Genomic DNA, 22,273 nt, shown 5'->3' with positions numbered 1-22,273 from the left:
GGACCTGCGCCACGCGCCATAGTCGCATTTAAGAGAAAAATGGCGCATTAAATCAATTACTCTACGCGCCGAAGTGCGCATTCAAATTTCTCATCGGTTATAAAAGTTTTAGCGATGTCCGCTGGAAATTTACTCTGTACAACTTAGCTAATCGTCTTTTAATACATTTGTTTTAAAACATCCAATTTCATTGGTCGTGTTTGGTAAAACAGAAATAAACAACCAATAAAAACGTTTCCACTCTTTTATGCGTGGTAGATTATTCCAGAATTTCCTCCGAAAGAGAAGTTGAAGTCGCCCAGTGTTCTGAGTTCTCAATTATGTAAACTAACCCCAAATGCAGTAAAATGATGATTATCTAATTGAAAAGACGTTTTCACAGCCTCAATTAATCCCTGTTGTGATTATTAAAACTCACGACTGTCTCACCATGCTTATCGTTACTGTAGGGGTTATAAATACGGGTGATGCAACCACACTGCATTGAAAATTACAACCGATGTTTATTTATTTAAGTGTCGATACTACAATTAGTTGTAACTTGTAATTATTTAATAACTCGCAAAATTAATGTTTAAATAATAAGAAAAACCGTTCCCTACAATTATCTTCAAAAAATTGCATCAGTGAAATGTATAAACACATCAAATAAATGAAATTTAACCAGTTGGTTAAGTTTTTAAATTTTATAGAAGTTGTTTTGCTCTAGGTTGGTCCTTGATAATTTCAATTTTACAAAATGGCCCCAATGAATAAATAGATGGCCCTTTCATTATGAAAATGGCCCATTAAAATTAATAACTGTGGGGCCATAGTCCCATTGACATTTTTGGCCTTCTCAATCACTGCACTTGGGGCGCTCGTGAATTGTACTTGGGGCGCAACAAGAAAAATTTGGGGCGCTCGTGCATGGGGTGCTTTGGCTTTGGGGCGAAGTGACCAGCACCAAACTCTGTAAAATTGACAGCATCAAGAAAGAAAAATTGATGGGTATATAATTTAATTCTGGTTGTAATGCGCTTTCTGGTTGGCTAAAAAATTGTTTAATATCATATAAAGAATGTTGCCTAGGTCATGTTAAGACTAACGTCAAAAATTTATCAATACACCCCTCTCCGGCATCCGAAGATTGCCGGAGAGGGGTGTGATATAAATCTTATATCACACCCCACGGTTTATATCACACCCCTAGGCGAATTTTCGGTTTATATCGCACAGGGCGGAAAAGGGTATATTTTCTATAAGTATACGATATAAAATGGTTTGGGGCAGTTTACGCTTTATAAACTGCAAAATAATAAATGTACATGTATATATCAACCATTTTAGTTTATATTTTTCATCCTGCTCTTGTAAAAATCAAGCCATGCAGTTGGGTTTTTATTTCAATATTAAAGAAAAGGTTAAGAAACATGAAAAGTAATTAAGAAAAAATCGGACACAATATATGCAAAACTGAACCCAAAAATATTTTTTAAAATATTAAGCATTGTATCATAAATGTGTATAGATGTATATGATGTTAAATCCAGTGCTGGCGTGGGATATCATCGAATACTAGTGTGTAACAGTTGATGGTCTCTTTACAGGTTCTCTGTGTCTGACTGTTGACTGATAGGTTATACCAGTCTGTAGTATGTAACAGTTGATGGTCTCTTTACAGGTTCTCTGTGTCTGACTGTTGACTGATAGGTTATACCAGTCTGTAGTGTGTAACAGTTGATGGTCTCTTTACAGGTTCTCTGTGTCTGACTGTTGACTGATAGGTTATACCAGTCTGTAGTGTGTAACAGTTGATGGTCTCTTTACAGGTTCTCTGTGTCTGACTGTTGACTGAAAGGTTATACCAGTCTGTAGTATGTAACAGTTGATGGTCTCTTTACAGGTTCTCTGTGTCTGACTGTTGACTGAAAGGTTATACCAGTCTGTAGTATGTAACAGTTGATGGTCTCTTTACAGGTTCTCTGTGTCTGACTGTTGACTGATAGGTTATACCAGTCTGTAGTATGTAACAGTTGATGGTCTCTTTACAGGTTCCCAGGCTGTGTCTGACTGTTGACTGAGAGGTCAAAGAGAATATATGTGGTATAGTATTCATGTAATATCACCATGTTCATGTAGCTATACTATGTATTTTTAGGTCACCTGAGTCACTCAGGAGACCCATTGCTATCTCACGTTTGTCGTCGTGTGTCATTCATAGACATTTTAGTATACATCTTTTAAATGGGTATGAGGGCAGTAGTCATTGTGTTAGTCCTGGGGTAAGAACTGTTGCCCGAGAGCATAGGCTGAGGTCAACATCAATTTCTTACCCAGGAACTGACAATATAACTATTGCCCACATTCCCATTTGATGATTGATGTGTTAGACGAGGAGAAACATAACCTTGTGGTAATGTCAGGGCTGGGGTATTGTCCAATTATCTGCTCGGGGGACAGTCAAAAATCAGCCAGGGTTAAGGGAATAGCAAAGCAAGGGACATAAGCCAGTATTTAACATGTATACATTGGTGGGTTCCCATTTTGCACACATTTGATGATAGGTGTGAATTGTATTTTGATAGCAATAACAGTCTGTTCTCTACATGGGGTAAAGACACAACTTACCTATGTTTTATAACCCCATTTTAAAAAGTTACATTCTGTATTTCATAGGTGAATTGTAAATAAGAACATACTGAAGATATGTGTCACATTTGAAAAACAGTTTTTCAATAGAATCAGACAGAAGTCAAATCCTGTGTCAGCCCTCATTTCTCTAAATTATGGTGATCTCTGTGTGTGTTTGTGGAGAGAGAGAGAGAGACACAGAGAATAAATTCTAATGAGTAATATTACATGTACATGTTCAGTAGAAAAAACAAAGAAAGTATGAGAGAGAGAGAGAGAGAGAGAGAGAGAGAACATATCTGAGAAGTAAGGTAAATGATGAGAGAGAGAGAATAAGATCTAAAGAGAAATATTACATGTACAGGTTTAGTAGAGAAAATCAGGGGGAAATTTTAAGCAAAGAAAGAGAGACAGAGAGAGACAGAGAGAGGAGAGCGAGAGAGAAGAGGGGGAGATAGAAGAACATTAGTACCTGTTGACAGAACAAAACTAAGAGAGAAGAGAGGGAGTAAGATATAAAGAGTAATATTACATATACAGGTTTAGTACAGAAAATCAAGAACAAATTGTAAGCAGAGAAAGTCTGTGTGTGTGCACCTGTGTATGTTTACCTGTGTATGTGAGAGAGAGGGAGAGAGAGAGAATCAACATACCCGGTAGATGCAAAGTACATGTTTGAGAGTAAGCAGTATTTGATATAGTAAATGTAGATTTTTACGAGCTTGAAAAAGGCTTAAGCTGCTTGGTCCGATATTTTTGTAGTTACAGTATCAAATTTTTTTCCATACAAATCATTTATCTTAGAAAGTTATGGACTTTCTCCTATTTACACGAGCAGAATCAGTCTCCTTTCAAAGTTAGAAATATTCAAAGTAAATAAAAATAATTTCTCTTTGGGCAAATAAATAAATAAACCAAAATGCATCACGGGAATGTTTGGAAAAGGAAACCGCTTGGTTTCGTCCCCCGAATGATTGGGGTTATTCAACCCCCATGCTATGCATCGATTGTAAAGAAAGCAGACTTTGGAAATATTAGCGAACAAAACGTACACATGTTTATTTGTAATTTGTCTGATCATTTCGACCTTTATTTAAGGCGATGTCAAAGTCGTAATACAACCATACATGTCTCGATGTCAGGGGTGAAATTTAACATGAGGCGAAATAATACGGTACCTTTTAATGTCGTTTGTTTGGTTAGCAAATTTTGTACGTATTTTTCTTCATTGAAATTTGGCATAATTGACGGGTAAAACTACTGCAATGTCTATTATTATACATAAACTAAGCATAGCCATCGTTTAAAAGCGTGAATAAAATTTGATATAAAACGAACCAAGCAGCTTTAAGAAATGAATTAAGAAAAAAATCAGACACTATATATACATAAATTAACCAAAAAATATGGATCAACTTATTAAACATTGTATCATTTAAATGTGTATATTATTAAATCCCGCACTTGTGCGGGATATCATCAAGTACTAGTATGTAATAGTTCATAGGTTATACCAGTCTGTAGAATGTAACAGTTGATGGTCTCTTTACAGGTTCCCTGTGTCTGACTGTGCTGTGTACTGAGAGGTCAAAGAGAGAATATATGTGGTATAGTATTCATGTAATATCACCATGTTCATGTAGCTATACTATGTATTTTTAGGTCACCTGAGTCACTCAGGAGACCCATTGCTATCTCACGTTTGTCGTCGTGTGTCATTCATAGACATTTTAGTATACATCTCTTAAATGGGTATGAGGGCAGTAGTCATTGTGTTAGTCCTGGGGTAAGAACTGTTGCACGAGAGCATAGGGTGAGATCAACATCAATTTTTTACCCAGGAACTGACAATGTAACTATTGCCCACATTCCCATTTGATGATTGATGTGTTAGATGAGGAGAAACATAACCTTGTGGTAATGTCAGGGCTGGGAAATTGTCCAATTATCTGCTTGGGGGACTGTCAAAAATCAACCAGGGTTAAGGGAATAGCAAAGCAAGGGACATAAGCCAGTATTTAACATGTATACATTGGTGGGTTCCCATTTTGCACACATTTGATGATAGGTGTGAATTGTATTTTGATAGCAAGTACAGAATGTTCTCTATAGGGGCAATAACACAACTACATTTTACCTATGTTTTATAACCACATTTTAAAAAGTAACATTCTGTATTTCATAGGTGAATTGTAAATAAGAACACACTGAAGATATGTGTCACATTTGAAAAACTGTTTTTCAATAGAATCAGACAGAAGTCAAATCCTGTGTCGGCTCTCATTTCTCTAAATTATGGTGATGTGTGTGTTTGTCGAGAGAGAGAGAAAATAAAATCTAATGAGTAATATTAGATGTACATGTTCAGTAGAAAAACAAAGAAAGTATGAGAGAAGGCAAATCTTGTGTCAGCCCTCATTTCTATAACTAAGTTATGGTGATGTGTATGTGGAGAGAGAGAGTGAGATTACATGTCTAAGAGAAATAGAAAGATGCATATGTTTAACAGAGTTAGAGAGAGAGAGAGAGAGAGAGAGAGAGAGAGATTACATGTCTAAGAGAAATAGAAAGATGCATATGTTTAACAGAGTTAGTCAGAGAGAGAGAGAGAGAGAGAGAGGAGAGAGAAGGCAAATCTTGTGTCAGCCCCCATTTCTATAACTAAATTATGGTGATGTGTGTAGGGGGTTAGATCTAAAGAGTAATAATATATGTACATGTTTAGAGAAAGTCTGTTTGAGAGAGAGGGAGAAAGAGGAGAGAGAATGAGGGAAAGAGAAAAAAGATACAAGAGAGGGATGATAGAAAGCAATATTACGTATAAGAAGAGAGAGAGAAAGATTACATGACGTCTGAGAGAATAAGTAAGATGCACATGTTTACATGTACAACAGTAAGGAGAGAGAGAGAGAGAGAGAGAGAGAGAGAGAGAGAGAGAGAGAGAGAGGGACTATATGTCTGAGGGAATAAGTAAGATGCACATCTTTACATATATAAGAGTAAGGAGAGAGAGAGAGAGGGGGGGGGGGTTTAGCAGTGAAAGTGTATAGCATTAAATGATTTATTTTTGACGTCTGCCGTTAGCAGACAAATTGAATAACGTGCGTTAGCGCGTTATGATAATTTGTCTGCTCATCTGACAGCAGTTACTGACATGACGACATCAAAAATAAATCATTCAATGCTTATATTTACATTCCCTTACTGATGAAATCAATTGTTTACTTAAATAAATCAATATAAATTGCAGATCACGGAGGGAGTAAATTAGTAACAGCAAGAACAGCAGTTATATAAACCGGTTTAAACTGGTTATCACATAGACTGTTGAGTTGAGATCGACGAGCATGAAAATATAATCCATGAAAAATAACTCTTGAAATTTTGCTTTTAATTATAAAGTCATTTTTGTTGAATAATTGTAAAACATAGTGTTTTGACAACATTCATGAAGAGAGAGAGATTACATCTCATTTAGAGTAAGATATATTTAGTACATGTACCGGTACATGTTTGATGGAGTTTGTCTGAAAGACAGAAATAGAGAAAAAGAGAGAGCAAAAATACATGTTCAGAAGAGAAATCTGAGGAGATAGAGAAAAAGCATTTGTTTGAAAAAAGTCTGAGAGAAAGGAGGAATAAGATCTCTAGAGCAATTGTACATGAGAGAGGAGAGAGAGAGAGAGAGAGCAAGAATGCTTGTTTAGTGTTAAAATTATGAAAAACAGAGATTGAGAGAAAGAAATAAAAAGAGCAGGAATACATGTTAGGTAAATTGAGACAGTAAATACCAGGTAATTGAATTCAACTAAATTAAGACGTGTACTCTACATCTTATTTTATTTTTTTCTCTCTGACTTTCTCTGCTAGATAATCATATAATACACTTTCTCAATTATGTACACATCCAAGAGAGAGAAACAGAGAGAAAAATATATAGAGATAAAACGATGGCAATAGAGAGAGAGAGAGAGAGAGAGAGAGAGAGAGAGCACCTAGCTCTTTCTCACTCAGCAATCTTGTGTTGTATTTTTCTACTGGTTGAGTGTCTCTATAATCAGAACCAGAATGATGGACCGTCAATTATCTTAGTAGGGAAAATATAGTATTTCTTTAATAAAAACATCTGCTTTAAACTAAAATATTTCTTATATAATTTGACATTGAAACTATAAAACAATGATAATTCTAAAACTCTTTATTTTCATTCAACAGGTTATGAACCAGACCGCCCACATCATGGACACAGCAAGCTCCCAATACATCACAGCAAGCTCCCCATACCAAGTACATCAGTGTTCTAAGTGTCCGGGGGACACAGCGTACCATTGTGTATCGTGTCCATGTGATCTGTGTCCCCAGTGTAAAGAGAACCATGTAAAAGATCTCCAAACAATAGACCATGATGTTGTGTCACACCGTGATAAAATCAACTACATCCCAACACAAGAGATCTGTGTGAGACATCCTAGCCATGTTTATACAAAGTACTGTGAACCTTGTCAAGTTCCTGCCTGTAATAATTGCCAACAACATAGAAAACACAAGAAGATAAATGTTAAAACAGCCTATAAAACAAAGCGACAACAACACAGAGGAACCATTCACACCATCAGAAGTGAGGCTCTCTTTTACAGACCTGTTCTCCTGACAGGAATCAAAGCTGATGTCAAAACCTGTCACACAGAATTCTCCCCCCTTCAATCAGAGATGTTAACAAAGGCCCAGAGACTGAAGGGTCTCATTGACTATGTGGTATATGATCTATTGAACTATGTGTTATGTTACTTTGATTTCAAACACAGATGTAAAAAACAGAAGATAGAAATGATCAGACATATTGTCAGACTAAGGAGATATGAACACAGATATGTACAGCCAGCATTCACATTCAGTGCGCTACAATTCCTCTCATTCACAAAGACAGCCCTCCCCCAGATACATCTTACACTCCACACCAGCCAGCTCTCCATGACTGAGTCACTCAACAAGGAGGATGTGATGGAGTCACTGAGTGCAATCCAAATCACAGAGAGAGGAAACCGACGCGTAGGAAACCAGTGTCTGCTGAAACTGACGTCTGGTGCTGAGCTCCATCAATCTCTCACACTGACAGGTGTTGATGGTTGTAATCACATTTCCTGTGTGACATCAGACCGGGTCTGGGTCAGTGATGTTATAAACAATCTCATGTTGACAGACACAACAGGTGTCCCTCTACATCATGTGGAGGATTCATCGAGTGGTTATGGATTACACACAGTGAACAGTGAGAGTGAACTGATTTATATAGATAGGAATTATAACATCAACAAACTGTCAAAGGATATGAAAACAACCACCACATTTATAGAGATAACAGACTCTACATGGGACCCACAGTGTGTGTACTGGTCCCCGTCCACTGGGGATCTACTGGTCGGGATGTGTAACTATGATACATACACAGGCAAGGTAACAGGCAAGGTAACCCGGTACAACCAGAGTGGACAACTCACACAGACCATACAGTACCACAACACAGGACGGGGACTGTATAGTATACCTCTCTATATAACAGAGAACAACAATGGGGATGTCGTGGTGTCTGACTATAAGTCTGCTGTAGTGGTGACAGAGCGTGGAGGAAGACATCGTTTCTCCTACACAGGACATCCATCAGGATCACGACTAGTGCCATGGGGAATCTGTACTGACCCGCTGTCACACATCCTGGTGTGTGATAGTACAACCGACACAGTACAGATGATAAATAAGGACGGTCGGTTCCTGTCACATCTACTGACAAAATCACAAGAGATGGGTGTACCACAGAGCCTGAGTTATGATGTCAACACTCACCGTCTCTGGGTCGGATCAGAGGACAACAACAAGGTGTGTGTCTACAGGTATATCACCAGACAGGACGCTCTGACAGGTAAGTCTGAGTCATTATCATTCACATTAACTAGATATAGATAACTAAGACACACAGTCCGTGTTAATTATCAGTCAATAAGATACATGTAAGACATGTTTATCTGTGTGATTGTTTGTCAATATAAACAACTCATTGTTACAGGGTTAGCTGTATCTACCAGTCATTGAGATTCAGTGTTTATCTAACATAAACAGAAATTAGATACATTATTTTACTAATTAAATGTACAGTTACATGTCATTGTATTTAGTGAATAGAAGTAACAGGTTGCTGTATTTAATTATGAAATATATAGAGTGACACATGTATTTGTAATCAGTTATTTTGTGACATGTTAATTGACTTAACTTAATTAATTAGATAAATAATAAAGCAAGTGTCATGGTAATCAGGTTAAAGTTTTAATTTGTAGATGTAGCTCTATCATTACATATAATGTATGGAATGGATTAATTAACAGCTAATTAATGCCTTGTTGTAGATGATCACAGACCCCGTCCTGATGGGGACCTCATGTCCAGCTCAACACCAGCTGTATAATGGAGATAGCTGGGATATTGACAGGTTGTAAATGTTTCTGTACAAATCTAGTCTGCTCTCAATACCACACATGTTGTTTGTCACTTTGTTCAACATCTGCAGCTGAAATTGAGCTGTGTATAATTCACATGGACTGTAATACTGACTCCTGTTTATTTCACACTTTGTGATCATCCAAACATGAGTGAGAAACATCATGTTATACAAGTTTTATTTTCTGAATGTGGAATATTATAAAACAAATATCCACATGAAGTCTATAATATTAAACTGAACAATTATAAATTGTAAATGTCAGATCATTATCAATTTGTAAATGTATCTTTGTTTTGCTAATTGTGCCATTATTATACCACATGTAATGGAATTGTTAGAGAATAATGATTTCAACCTATCCGTCTGTCAGTCCTGGTTTTTAAGCAAAACTTATATTAAACATCTGCACAGAATTTTATGAAACTTTTAAGGTATTTAGGACACAATGTGTAGATGTGCTAATTACTAGGAAGTTCCGATTCATTTATCTTTGTGGGAATTTTAGCCCCATTGAACTTGAATTTTGGCCAAATGTTGAATGATTTTTTTGAATGATTTTTTTGTAAGCCCGACTCTTCTCAAACAGCTGTATTGAATTTCGTAAAACTTTTTACGTAGTTGGGGCATAATGTGTTGATTTTCATGTTTCTAGGAAATTTAATTACAATGTTTTGTCTTGAATTTTTTAACCATTAGAATTAATTAGTATATTGTTGTTGTTTAAGACATATGATTAGATATGTGCATAATTGCAGAAAGTTTTGATCTGATGATGTTTTGCAAGTAATGACCTTTATCATTTTTAGCTTACCTGAGCTGAAAGCTCAAGTGACCTTTTTTGATCACAATTTGTCTGTCGTCTGTCAGTCTGTTTGTTTGTCTGTCTGTCCTCTGTCCATAAATTTTTACATTTTCAACATCTTCTCCTAAACTACTGGGCAAATTCAAAAAAAAACTTGGCACAAAGCACCCTTAGGCAGAGGGGAATCAAAGTCGTGAAAATTAAGCACCATGCCCTTTTTTAAGGTGAGATAATTAGAAAATATTGAAAATTCTAAAGAAGTTTTTTCAAAAATCTTTTTCTCAAGAATCATTTGGCCAGGAAAGCTGAAACTTATGTGAAAGCATCCTCAGGTAGTGTAGATTCAAAGTTGTGAAAATCTTGACCACTGGGGTAAGAGTGGGGCCACAATGGGACGTCGAACTTTTACATACGTATATTTAGAGTAATCTTTTAAAAAAAATCTTCTTTTCAAAAACTAATCTGGCAGCCAGGAAAGCTGAAATTTTTGTGGAAGACACCTCAGGTAGTGTAGAATTAAAGTTGTAAACATCTAGACCCCCCCCCCTGGAAGGGTGGGGCCTCTATTTAGTCAATGGGGGGTCAAATTTTTACATATGAATGTACTAATGTAGAGTAAATGTTTAAAAATCTTCTTCCCAGAAACTATTCAGCCAGGAAAGCTGAAACATAAGTAAAAGCATCCTCAGGTCAAAGTTGTGAAAATCATGACCCCGGGGTGTAGGGTGGGGCCACAATGGGGGAGGGGGGACGAACTCAAGTTTGTTCAATCATGATCCCCTGGGTTAGGATGGGGTGACAATTTGGGGGGTGAGATCAAATTTTTACATACTAGGAATATATTGGGAAACATCTTTAGAAATCTTCTTCTATAAAACCATTTGTGTAGAAAAGCTCTAACTTTAATGAAAGCAACCTTAGGTAATGTAGATTCAAATTTGTTCAAATCTAAGGAGTATGATGGGGCTACATTGGGGATTCAGTTTACAAGGAAAACATTTTAGTTGTTCACAAAAGCTGAAATGTTATAAGATAAAGATAAATAAATAAAAATCTTCTTCTCGATCTACTCCCACACATGTGGGCACAAAAATGAATACATGGTTATGATATCCACAATCTCCTTTACCTAAATTGTGAAATTCATGGCCCCTGGGTCAGGGGTTCAGGACATGAGAGGGGGGGGGGCAATATAGTGTTAATGCATATAATGTTTAAAAATCTTCTCTTTTCTCACACATCTGCCAGTGTATAAAAAAAACTGACTAATAATTATGTTTACCAAGAAGTCCTCTACTGAAATTTTAATTTTCATGTCCCTTGGGGTATGGGTTTTGACTCTAGGGCAGGGCTAAAATGGATGTATAGATGTTAATGCATATAACGTTAAAAAATTATCTTCTTTACTGATAAAAACACACCTGAAAGGAAAACTGAATTCATGATTTTGTAGACCAGATCTTTTAGTTGTTCACCAAAATTAGAGGTTTCACAGTTCTTTTTTAATTAAATGTGGTCGTCATTACAAATTTATAATTTTTCTACTCCAGTATGAAACCTAATTAATAAGATGCATATATGAGACTCCATGACAAGTTTGTGTATGGGATATATGCTACTCAGGTGACCGTTAAGGCCAATTGGCCTCTTGTTTTGTATTTAATGCATACTCTGTCATTCATGGTGTGTAACATTGTCAAGTAATGGGAGAACGTGGGTATTTGAGCTTGCTCACTTTTTATACCCCTGCTCCGAAGGAGAGGGGGTATACTGTTTTACCCTTGTCTGTCTGTCCGTCTGTAACAAAAATTTCTGTCGCATTCATCTCGGCAACTATTTATCACAGATGCTTGAAATTTTTACACAGTGTCTGTTAGGGCATGCCATATCGTGGGATATATTTTTGTACCAATCGGACGTCAACTTCCTGTTAAATGACTACTTTGCCTATTTTTAACCAAAATTTTCAAACAAATATTTGTCAAAGATTTCTCAGCAACTATTTATCGCAGATGCTTGAAATTTTTACACAATATTTGTATAGGCATGCCATGTCGTTGGATATATTTTTGTACCAATCAGACGTGAACTTCCTGTTAAATGACGACATTGTTTATTTTTAGCAAAAATTTTCAAACAAATTTTTGTCAAAGAATTCTCAGCAACTGTTTATCGCAGATGATTGAAATTGTTACACAGTATTTGTACAGGCATGCTATATCGTTGGATGTATTTTTGTACCAATCAGACGTCAACTTCCTGTTAAATGAGTACTTTGTTTATTTTTAGCCAAAATTTTCAAACAAATTTCAGTCAAAGATTTCTCAGCAACTATTTATGGCAGATGCTTGAAATTTTAACACACTTTTTGTTTTTGCATGTCATGTCGTGGGATATATTTTTGTATCAATCAGACGTCAACTTCCTGTTTAATGAGTACTTTGTTTATTTTTAGCAAATGTTTATTTTTAGCAAAAATTTTCAAACAAATTTTCGTCAAAGATTTCTTGTACCAATCGGACGTCAACTTCCTGTTAAATGAGTACTTTGTTTATTTTAGCCAAAATTTTTAGAAAAAATTTTTCTCAAAGATTTCTCAGCAGCTATTTATCGCAGATGCTTGAAATTTTAACACACCATTTGTTTAGGCATGCAATATTGTGGGATATATTTCTGTACCAATCGGATGCCAGCTTTCTGTTAAATGTCGACTTTGCTTATTTTACATATTCACATCAGAGTGGGGGTATCACTAGTGAGCATTGGCTCACAGATATCTTGTTCTTTCTTTTAATACAGTTATAAACTAATTATTTTTGTTTCTTGCAGACAAGCTGCTTTTAGAACGCCTTCAGGCCAGTTCAGGGGGAGACAGTAGAAAACCTTCCCGGATTACCCATAATTCCAATGGAAATAATGCCTCGTCAATGGACTCTGTTTTTCTGAAAGTGAACTCAACATGAATAATGCATCATCAATGGACTCTGTTTCTGTGTACATGGATTTAACATTTATGTGTTCGTCATCCTTTTTATTAATTTTACATTTGTACTATATGTGTGTTTTACATAATAAGCTCCTGAGATCTCTTATAAATCTCTGCTGTAATTTGGTGCTGGGACAGAGATATCCCTTAGAAATGTGACGAATGTGTGATGAATTTTTTTTTAGTTTTGATTTGCACACAAGAAATTGATTAAAAAACACATGCAAAGGGGGGTAACTCCAATTTGTATTTTTCAATTTGAAATGAAAGAAAGTTATCCCCCTTCTACTAATGTTTTCTAGAGATATCTGTATTTTATGCTGTTGATCCCTGACATTTTTTTGTAGGAGAGTTTATTGAGTACAGTGGCGTCGGAAGCACATTTCTCCCTTATAAAAAATGTTATATTGATCAGGTAGATGGAAAATTCATGTTTATGTAAATAGTTTTGGAGGAATATTGTGACCAAGTTTAAGTTTACTGATTTTCTTTTGTATTTACGCTTACCATGAAATACATACTACTTATATACAAATGATGTTTAGTGAGTCGTAGCAATCTGTAGATAGAACTCAATAAATGTGAAGAAATTCACTTTCAGATTGACTGCTGATTAAAGTGCTAATCAATGATTTATTTATTCCTAGATTGACAGATTTTTTAAATGTAATATATATTGTTTTATTAAAGTGTATATAAAAACTACATTGTATATAAGAGTGTCTTTTAATAATTTAACTTCTTTTACATTTTTAAGATAAGAAATAAAATATAGCGACACTAATAGCACTTGATTATAGAGAAATAGGCATCATCTCTATAAACATCCATACACTGCAGCAATAATCAGTATATATACACTAATACTGGGGATTTATAGTCAGTTCACCTGCATAGCAGAGTAAGGAAACAGACATCACAGAACGCAATGTATTATATACCCAGAATATCACTACCACGTCAATCAGCTTTATCCAGTTACAATACCAAACAAAATGCAGCAAAGAAGAATACAGGTACTGTTTAAAAAAAGACTCCTTGAGGGTTATCAGATATGCCAACATTCCTGTCTTCCTAAACAATCACACACTCTCTTCTCTCTCTTTCACACACACACACACACACTGAGAAAAAAGAATTCATGAGAAAGTTATGGCTTTTGTCCACTGCCGACCATTATTTACACAAATCTATAAACCATTAAAATAGTTCAATACCATACATGTTCTGCCATTAACATCACCCAATAACATACATGTACTTCCAGAAACAATGTACAGCTATCCAATGATGGAACGGAATATTAGTTCATTTTGTAGAATTTCATAATCACAGATGCCTAATTTTGATTGGTCGGTTTCCTACCGACGCTGGTCCCACGCCTCCTCGTCGAACGGGTCAATCTGACGCTTACTGTATGCGTCCTTGAACTCTGACCCCAGCATGTTCAGGTCGCCCGAGTCACGGATCACTCCCTACAATAAGATTATTACATCAGTTTCACCTATATCTCTATATGAATGAACCTAGGCAAATATATCGATCTCTCACAATTTGCAATGATAAATGATTTTAATCCAATGAGTTGTGTGTTTTCTTTGCCTGGGTCTTGGAGAGATTTTATAATCACATTTTTTTTATTCTCGTTTTGAATTTTTAAATTCCTGTTTTATAGAATTTTTTATGCAAAAGATCCTCATTTCATTTCAAAAATAATGTGTAAAAATCTGTAGTGATGTGATCACAGTGTCATATCAAACATATACACCATGGAAGACATCCACTGCTAAATGAGGCAAACACGTGGTTAATAAGATATGTGTTTAATTTGGTATGCATTGAATACTTAAACTTAACTTGTATAAACCCTTACCTTATCAGTATCAGCCTTTGCCTTGTATAGATATCAGTATTAGCCCTTACCTTGTATAGATATCAGTAATAGCCCTTACCTTGGGTAGATATCACTATTAGCACTTACCTTGTATAGATATCACTATTAGCCCTTACCTTAGGTAGATATCAGTATTAGCCCTTACCTTGGGTAAATATCAGTATTAGCACTTACCTTGGGTAGATATCACTATTAGCCCTTACCTTGGGTAGATATCACTATTAGCACTTACCTTGTATAGATATCACTATTAGCCCTTACCTTGGGTAGATATCACTATTAGCCCTTACCTTGGGTAGATATCACTATTAGCACTTACCTTGTATAGATATCACTATTAGCCCTTACCTTGTATAGATATCAGTAATAGCCCTTACCTTGTATAGATATCACTATTAGCCCTTACCTTGGGTAGATATCACTATTAGCCCTTACCTTAGGTAGATATCACTATTAGCCCTTACCTTAGGTAGATATCAGTATTAGCCCTTACCTTGGGTAGATATCAGTATTAGCCCTTACCTTGTATAGATATCAGTAATAGCCCTTACCTTGGGTAGATATCACTATTAGCCCTTACCTTCGGTAGATATCAGTATTAGCCCTTACCTTGTATAGATATCACTATTAGCCCTTACCTTCGGTAGATATCAGTATTAGCCCTTACCTTGGGTAGATATCACTATTAGCCCTTACCTTGGGTAGATATCACTATTAGCCCTTACCTTAGGTAGATATCACTATTAGCCCTTACCTTGGGTAGATATCAGTATTAGCACTTACCTTAGGTAGATATCAGTATTAGCCCTTACCTTAGGTAGATATCAGTATTAGCCCTTACCTTGGGAAGATATCAGTATTAGCCCTTACCTTGGGTAGATATCACTATTAGCCCTTACCTTAGGTAGATATCAGTATTAGCCCTTACCTTGGGTAGATATCAGTATCAGCCCTTACCTTGTATAGATATCACTATTAGCCCTTACCTTGTATAGATATCAGTAATAGCCCTTACCTTAGGTAGATATCACTATTAGCCCTTACCTTGGGTAGATATCACTATTAGCCCTTACCTTGGGTAGATATCAGTATTAGCCCTTACCTTGGGTAGATATCCCAGCAGCCTCATGGCGTGCTCCCTGAGCAGTTTTTGTCTCTCCTCCTCAATAATCTGTTTCCTGAATGCCTCCATCCTCTCCTCCTCACGGCGCTCCTCAAGCTCCCGCTCGCGGTCTGCGGCGAACTGAGACTTCCTGTCATCAATGAGCTTCTCCACTGCTCGCTTGTGCTCAAGCTGCTTCATGCGGCGCTTGTTGGCATTCATCTGCTCGATGCGGTCATCCTCCGCAAATTTGGCCATCATCTGCAATGCAATTATATCAGCATGAATTCAATTGTAGTAAAGAAACCATTGGGAAAATTATTGAAATTACAGAGCATCATGTCAACCTGAGTGCTATAATGATAGTTAAGTTCCATAGGGAACCTGTCTTTATGACGCCTGATGTTACAGAATGACCCCCTTTTATAACATCTAAGGTTACAGGCCACAGGCCCCGGGGCCATAAAAGTTAGACGAGCTCACTTTTGATCTCAGTCTCACTTTTACAAAAGGTATACAGTGGAGCCTCACTTATCCGGACACTTTTGTCCCCAGGCCAAATCGTCCGGATAGGTGAAGCGTCCGGATATCTGAATTGTGATATTTACCTTTAATATTTATGGAAACATAACTCATAGATTAATTATACAATTAAATATTTTATTTTGATAGCACTACAAAAAAAGTTCAGATTTTTTTTAAATTAACAAAACAAAATATTGTTAAAAACATTATTTAAGGTATGTTTTTTCCACAGGAAACCAAGCACTGCATTCTTCAAGGCAACACGTACACATGTACATGTACATAACAATCACTGTATTAAACCGATAATTTAATTACATTCGCATAACAAAGCGAAGAGAAGAAAATCGGTGTTCCACTTTACGCTGACAAATCTTTTTCTTCAAGCTAGCGGTGATCGCAACTCTCGCTCTCTTGACCGGTGGTGTTGACATGTTTGAAGCTGCTCAACATTTGATGATTGAAAATGGGTGAAAATCTGTATATATTCCCTTATTGATAATTGTCCAAGCTATTTTTTCATTGACAGAACTTACCCAAGCTAATTTTACGTATCCATCTTTCTATAGAGTTAATTGCACCCAAGCGATATTTACAAGTAGCGTGAACACTCATCCACGCCATGTTTGGCATAAATTATTATTACACTGTTAATTGAACACACGCTATAAAATTAATGTCGATACCCTGAACATCCCAAGCGGTCTTAATAACTATCGTAAACAGAACTCAAATTATCAAATATTTTATTTCAATTACGTTTTAAAATGAATAGGCGTACGAACGATCTAATCACACTACGATTAATAGAATTTTAATTCAATCAATTGATGACTTTTTTAAACACAAATTAAACAATTTTCATATCATTTTAATCAAACAATAACAGTTCATAAGTTAAATGGCGACAATTAAACATGTCGCATCCATGGTTACCGTAATATCCTCGGGCGAGTACATAGCGTGACACAGGTGACCCCGATTACCGGACGAAGGCATTGTTTAAAACCAACAACCAGTGTCAGATGTTTTTACACAAATTTGCACTTGCGCATAAAAAACTTTTGTGCCCCCGAACACTTAAATGTGACCGTCCGGTTAAATGAGGTAAAATTTAAAGGAAAACTGTATTATGTGGTAAAGTTTGACCGTCCGGATCCGGAACGCGGAATTCCGGATAAACGAGACAAATTATTCTGTAAAAATTCCGTTCCCAATAAAAATCGACCGGTAAGTGAAGCGTCCGGATATCTGGCGTCCGGATATCTGAGGCTCCACTGTATTGCAAAAGTGAGATTGAGATCAAAAGTAAGCTCGTCTTACTTTTATGGCCCAAGGGCCAGAGTTATTCTCTTCATAACTGAAGTTACAGAAATGCCCCCATTATCAATGTAACAAAAGAGTTACTCTCCCCCCCGCCCCTCCCCCTTATAACAACTGCAGTTATAACTATATCCCGAGAGTTGTGTCCCTTTACCTGTTGCCTGAACTCCTCCTCCTCGTCTTCCTCGGCCTTCCGTCGGAGATTCTTGAAGTGCATCTGTTGGGCGTGTGTACTCTGTAGCTCCAGCCTCTGTCTGATCCTCCTCTCCATGTCATCCTGTGTACAAAAATAGCAGCCAATCAGAACCATCCAAAAACATTTGTCATTCAATTCCGAGCCACGGAATCATTTATAATGAAAGAGATATTTAACAATCAGTTTGAAAAAAGTTTTTATTTTCTAAAGTAATATACAGTATTCCTTATTCTTTGCAAATATTTACATTGTAATTCCGCGATTCAAACATTTTGCATCAAATTGCGGGAAAATAAAATTGCGAATGCCTAATTTTTATAATAGGTCCATTTAGTTTTATCTGTTCAAAAAATTAAAATGAGATTTTAAAACTTGCAAGATGTGCTTCTCCCAATTTTACGCAAATAATAATTCCTCGTGTTTATTTAGGAATCTACAGTATGTGATATCACAGAGATTCACTGATCTTCCTTATGTGAAGTCTGAAACATATCATTTGAAAAATACAATATCCTTCTGATCCCAGAAACTAAGGTCCACCCCAATATGACAACTTCTTGTGATACAGAACTTTGATCCACCTCAATACTTGTGACACAGAACTTGGATCCACCTACCCTTTCTTTCTGTCTTTCTTTCTCCTCTTGCTCCTCCAGATACAGCTCCATGCGGATTCTCTCCATCTCCTCTCGGGCGGCGTCCTTAGCCGCGATATCTTCTGCCAGCTGAAAGGAAATCAATCGTCTTATGTTAGAGATAAAATTTCTTCATCTTACTAAATGGTCTTTTTTTAAAGACATCCATAAACCTACACAGTCATGTGATTTGTCTGACATTTAGCATGAGTATCATAATTTTAGAATTAGTCATTGTCTGAAAAAATGTTTTGATAAAATGAAAATAATAGGGTACAATTTGAAATCACATGAATTTGCTAAAAAAAATTAAGATTATCAAAAATAACTAAACATTGTACAATATAACATTCCCCCCCCCCCTTTCCCCATGCTCCCTCTTTCCCCACTTTCCCTCTCTTTCTTTATAATTCAATTCTCCATTGAAGCTTCCCTTGAAGTATTAGTCATCCTTACACCTTACAACCCCCTCTCTCTCTACTTTCCCTTTCCCCCATGGTAAATAAATCTACTTACTGCGTTCTGTACGCGGGCCATGGCCTCCTCCTTTTGTTTCTTGCTCTCCATGCGCGCGTTTTCCCGCTGTTCCTGGAGCCGGGAGAACTGTAGGATTTTGCGGTTCTCCTCCTCCATCCTCTCGCGTTCCAGGACCTTCCATTCCTCGCGCGCCTCCTTGAACTCCGAGATGTACTTCTGGGTCGCCTTCTTCTTGGCCATCGTCAGCTCCCTCTCTCTACAAGACAATTCATTATTTGCTAGTTTCTGGAGTCGGATCATTACCATTGTCAATTCAAGGCGAGCTCCCTTTCCCCACCAGTACACTAACTCTTTAACATTTATTTATGAATTCATAAACATCTTTCAAATCAAGAATATGACAAAAAGAAACAGTGTGTTGCTCAAGTGACTCCTAAACATGGACGTAAACGTAGACCAGGTAACAAAATGGAACTGCACTGTAATATTATCTCCATAACGTACACAAAATGTACAAAGACTTTAGTTTTGAACATACAAAAGACTTTATGTCCTTAACACAAAGATAAAGTATGAAACAAGACACTCTGTCCCTGTGGCGTACCTCTGGTCCTCCTCGTAGATCTTGCGGACGATCTCGTCGATCATCAGCTTCTCCTTCAGGAACTCCTCGTAGGCCTGCTGTTTTTGCTCCTCGCGCTCCTCCAGCTGTCTCTCCAGCTCCTGTTGGTACCGGATCTGTTCCCGGTACTTCTCCACCTCGCGCTGCCGAGCTGCCTCCTCTGCTCGCTCGTGCTCAATCTTCATCTCGCGAGCTATCTCAGAGTCACGTTTCTAAAGAAAAATTTTTTAAAAGGCCTCATTACTAAGAACGTTACGGTAATGTTCTGATCGTTAATGCAGAAAACAAATTTAGTAATCTGTACTATGAAAACTTGGGTAACAAAACTAATTTTCAATTAATTTTTCAGAGGCAGCAGGGGAGTAGAGACTAAAAGCAAGATTAAATTGCAATACTGTTTTGTTTTCAACGTGAGGAATTTATTAGATATATTTACCATGACATCAAATTTAATGGCCTCTTTCTCTGCTATCTGGGCAGTCCTTTCTTTGTTCATGTACGCAGATCGTAGCTTAGCTTCTAATTCTCTCAACTCTAAACTGTAAACAAAGTAAATTGAATTGGTTCACTGAAATTATCTCAAAAACCTACATTTCAGGATATTGACACTTCAAAGAAAGGTTACAAAAAAAAAATTCTTTCAAAATTGACATCACCAATTGAATGTAAACTAACAGAGTGGAAAACTAAGAATTAAATATTCAGTAATTCAAATACTTTGGGTAAGTTTTGCCTGATGAGAGTATTTTAATAACTTGACAATTATTTTTTATGATTCTATGAATGACAGAAATACTTGAGGCATATGATGTGTGTAGAAACATCTTAGATAACTGACTGAAGTTGTTACTGGAAAAGACAAATCCCTATTTCAAAAATTCGAATTTAAGAACTCTGTCAAAAAAAAACTCTTAATTTCCAGTATGTTTTCAAACATGTGGGTTTTTATTAAAGCAAAATCAGATTACTCTTGTTTGTTTTACCTGGTTTCCCTGATTTGCTGTCTCATCTTCTCGTCCCTGATGGAATCTAGTTTCCTCTTCTCTAGCTCTGCAGCCAGTCTCTCCTCCTGTAACATCTGTTCCTCTCGGATCAAACGGTCCCTCTGTGCCTGGAGTGTAGCATTCAAAATTGACATCAGATTTACTGATACACATATTCAGTGATATTCTGCATTATTTTCATCAGAGAAGAAGCTATAAAATGTAAGCAATAATTTCATATCTGGTCAAAAATTTGTTAAAATATCAGTTATGTCAAATTCTCTTCAGATAACATTCATTTTGGTTAAACTCCTCTCATCCTCCTTATAAATGAGCTGTTATTGACAATTCTCTCCTTTTCAGTTGAAAAAATCAGAACTTTACCTTTAATATTGCTTCTTCCATTTCTCTTTCTTTTTGTTCCATCATTGTACGCCTTATAAATCGTTTCTCTGATATCCTTTCTTCATTACTCATATTGGCTTCTAATCTTTTCTCCTCGTGCAGCCGACGAATTGTGTCCTCCCGATAATCTTCCTGCCTCCTGATGTTTTCGAGCTGCCTCTCTCTTGCCCCACCTGTCAGGGCTCGACGAACAGTTGTCTACAGGGAAAAAGGGCATTCATTATTTATAGGGGTTTAATAAGGGAGAATATAATTCAAACTGATCGTATAATAAGCAGTCACTACAACAGTAACAACACACTTTTTTATCTCTTTAGACAATAAAAACCAACAATAAATCAAATTTATACAGTAAAATCCAATAATGCAAAGTAAACGAATCAAATGAAAAAAAAGCAGAGTAAATGCGATATACATATCATGCATATGAATATGATACACAAAACAGAATTGTTGAAAACGACAAACGTGCACATTCTATACAATATTTTAGCATGTTCAGAAGTTTTATTTACTTGAATGTAACATAATTCAGTTGAAGAATCATCTTGTGCAGGCTAGAAGGGACGGCACTCTACATCAGATAAACTAAGGGACGATACTCTGCATCAGATACATCAAGGAACGGTACTCTACATCAGATACATCAAGAGATGGAACTCTACATGAGATACATCAAGGGACGATACTCTGCATCAGATACATCAAGGGACGGTACTCTACATCAGATATACCAAGGGACGGTACTCTACATCAGATATACCAAAGCACGGTACTCTATATCATCAGATACATCAAGGGACGGTACGCTTCATCAGATGCATCAAGGGACGGTACTCTACATCAGATATACCAAGGGACAGTACTCTACATCAGATACTCCAAGGGACGATACTCTACATCAGATATACCAAGGGACGATACTCTACATCAGATATATCAAGCGACGTTACTCTACATCAGATATACCAAGGGACGGTACTCTACATCAGATATACCAAGGGACGGTTCTCTACATCAGATACACCAAGGGACGGTACTCTACATCAAATACACCAAAGGACGGTTCTCTACATCAGATACACCAAGGGACGGTACTCTACATCAGACACATCAAGGGACGGTACTCTATATATATCAGATACCCAAAGGGACGGTACTTCACATCAGATACACTAAGGGACGGTACTCTATATCAGATACACTAAGGGACG

The 22,273-nt window shown here is 36.7% G+C and overlaps 1 protein-coding gene and 1 pseudogene across 1 annotated transcript; one reads left to right on the top strand and one right to left on the bottom strand.

Moving 5' to 3' along the window:
- The first annotated feature begins 5,676 nt into the window (after window positions 1-5,676).
- Window positions 5,677-13,602, top strand: LOC128170747 (uncharacterized; annotated as a pseudogene).
- A 16-nt stretch (window positions 13,603-13,618) lies between these two features.
- Window positions 13,619-21,216, bottom strand: LOC128170726 (meiosis-specific nuclear structural protein 1-like). The gene is made up of 9 exons (XM_052836498.1): window positions 21,039-21,216; window positions 20,655-20,782; window positions 20,108-20,210; window positions 19,654-19,883; window positions 19,089-19,305; window positions 18,555-18,662; window positions 17,896-18,018; window positions 15,894-16,154; window positions 13,619-14,372 (listed from the first exon to the last, which is right to left on the bottom strand). Exons 1-9 carry the CDS (start codon window positions 21,129-21,131, stop codon window positions 14,259-14,261), a joined length of 1,377 nt encoding a protein of 458 aa, XP_052692458.1. The 5' UTR covers window positions 21,132-21,216; the 3' UTR covers window positions 13,619-14,258.
- Window positions 21,217-22,273: the final 1,057 nt, after the last annotated feature.

The sequence above is a fragment of the Crassostrea angulata genome, chromosome 2 (genome assembly GCF_025612915.1).
Source record: "Crassostrea angulata isolate pt1a10 chromosome 2, ASM2561291v2, whole genome shotgun sequence".
Taxonomy (NCBI): Eukaryota; Metazoa; Mollusca; class Bivalvia; order Ostreida; family Ostreidae; genus Magallana; species Magallana angulata.
This window is presented reverse-complemented; position numbering and strand designations above follow the sequence as displayed.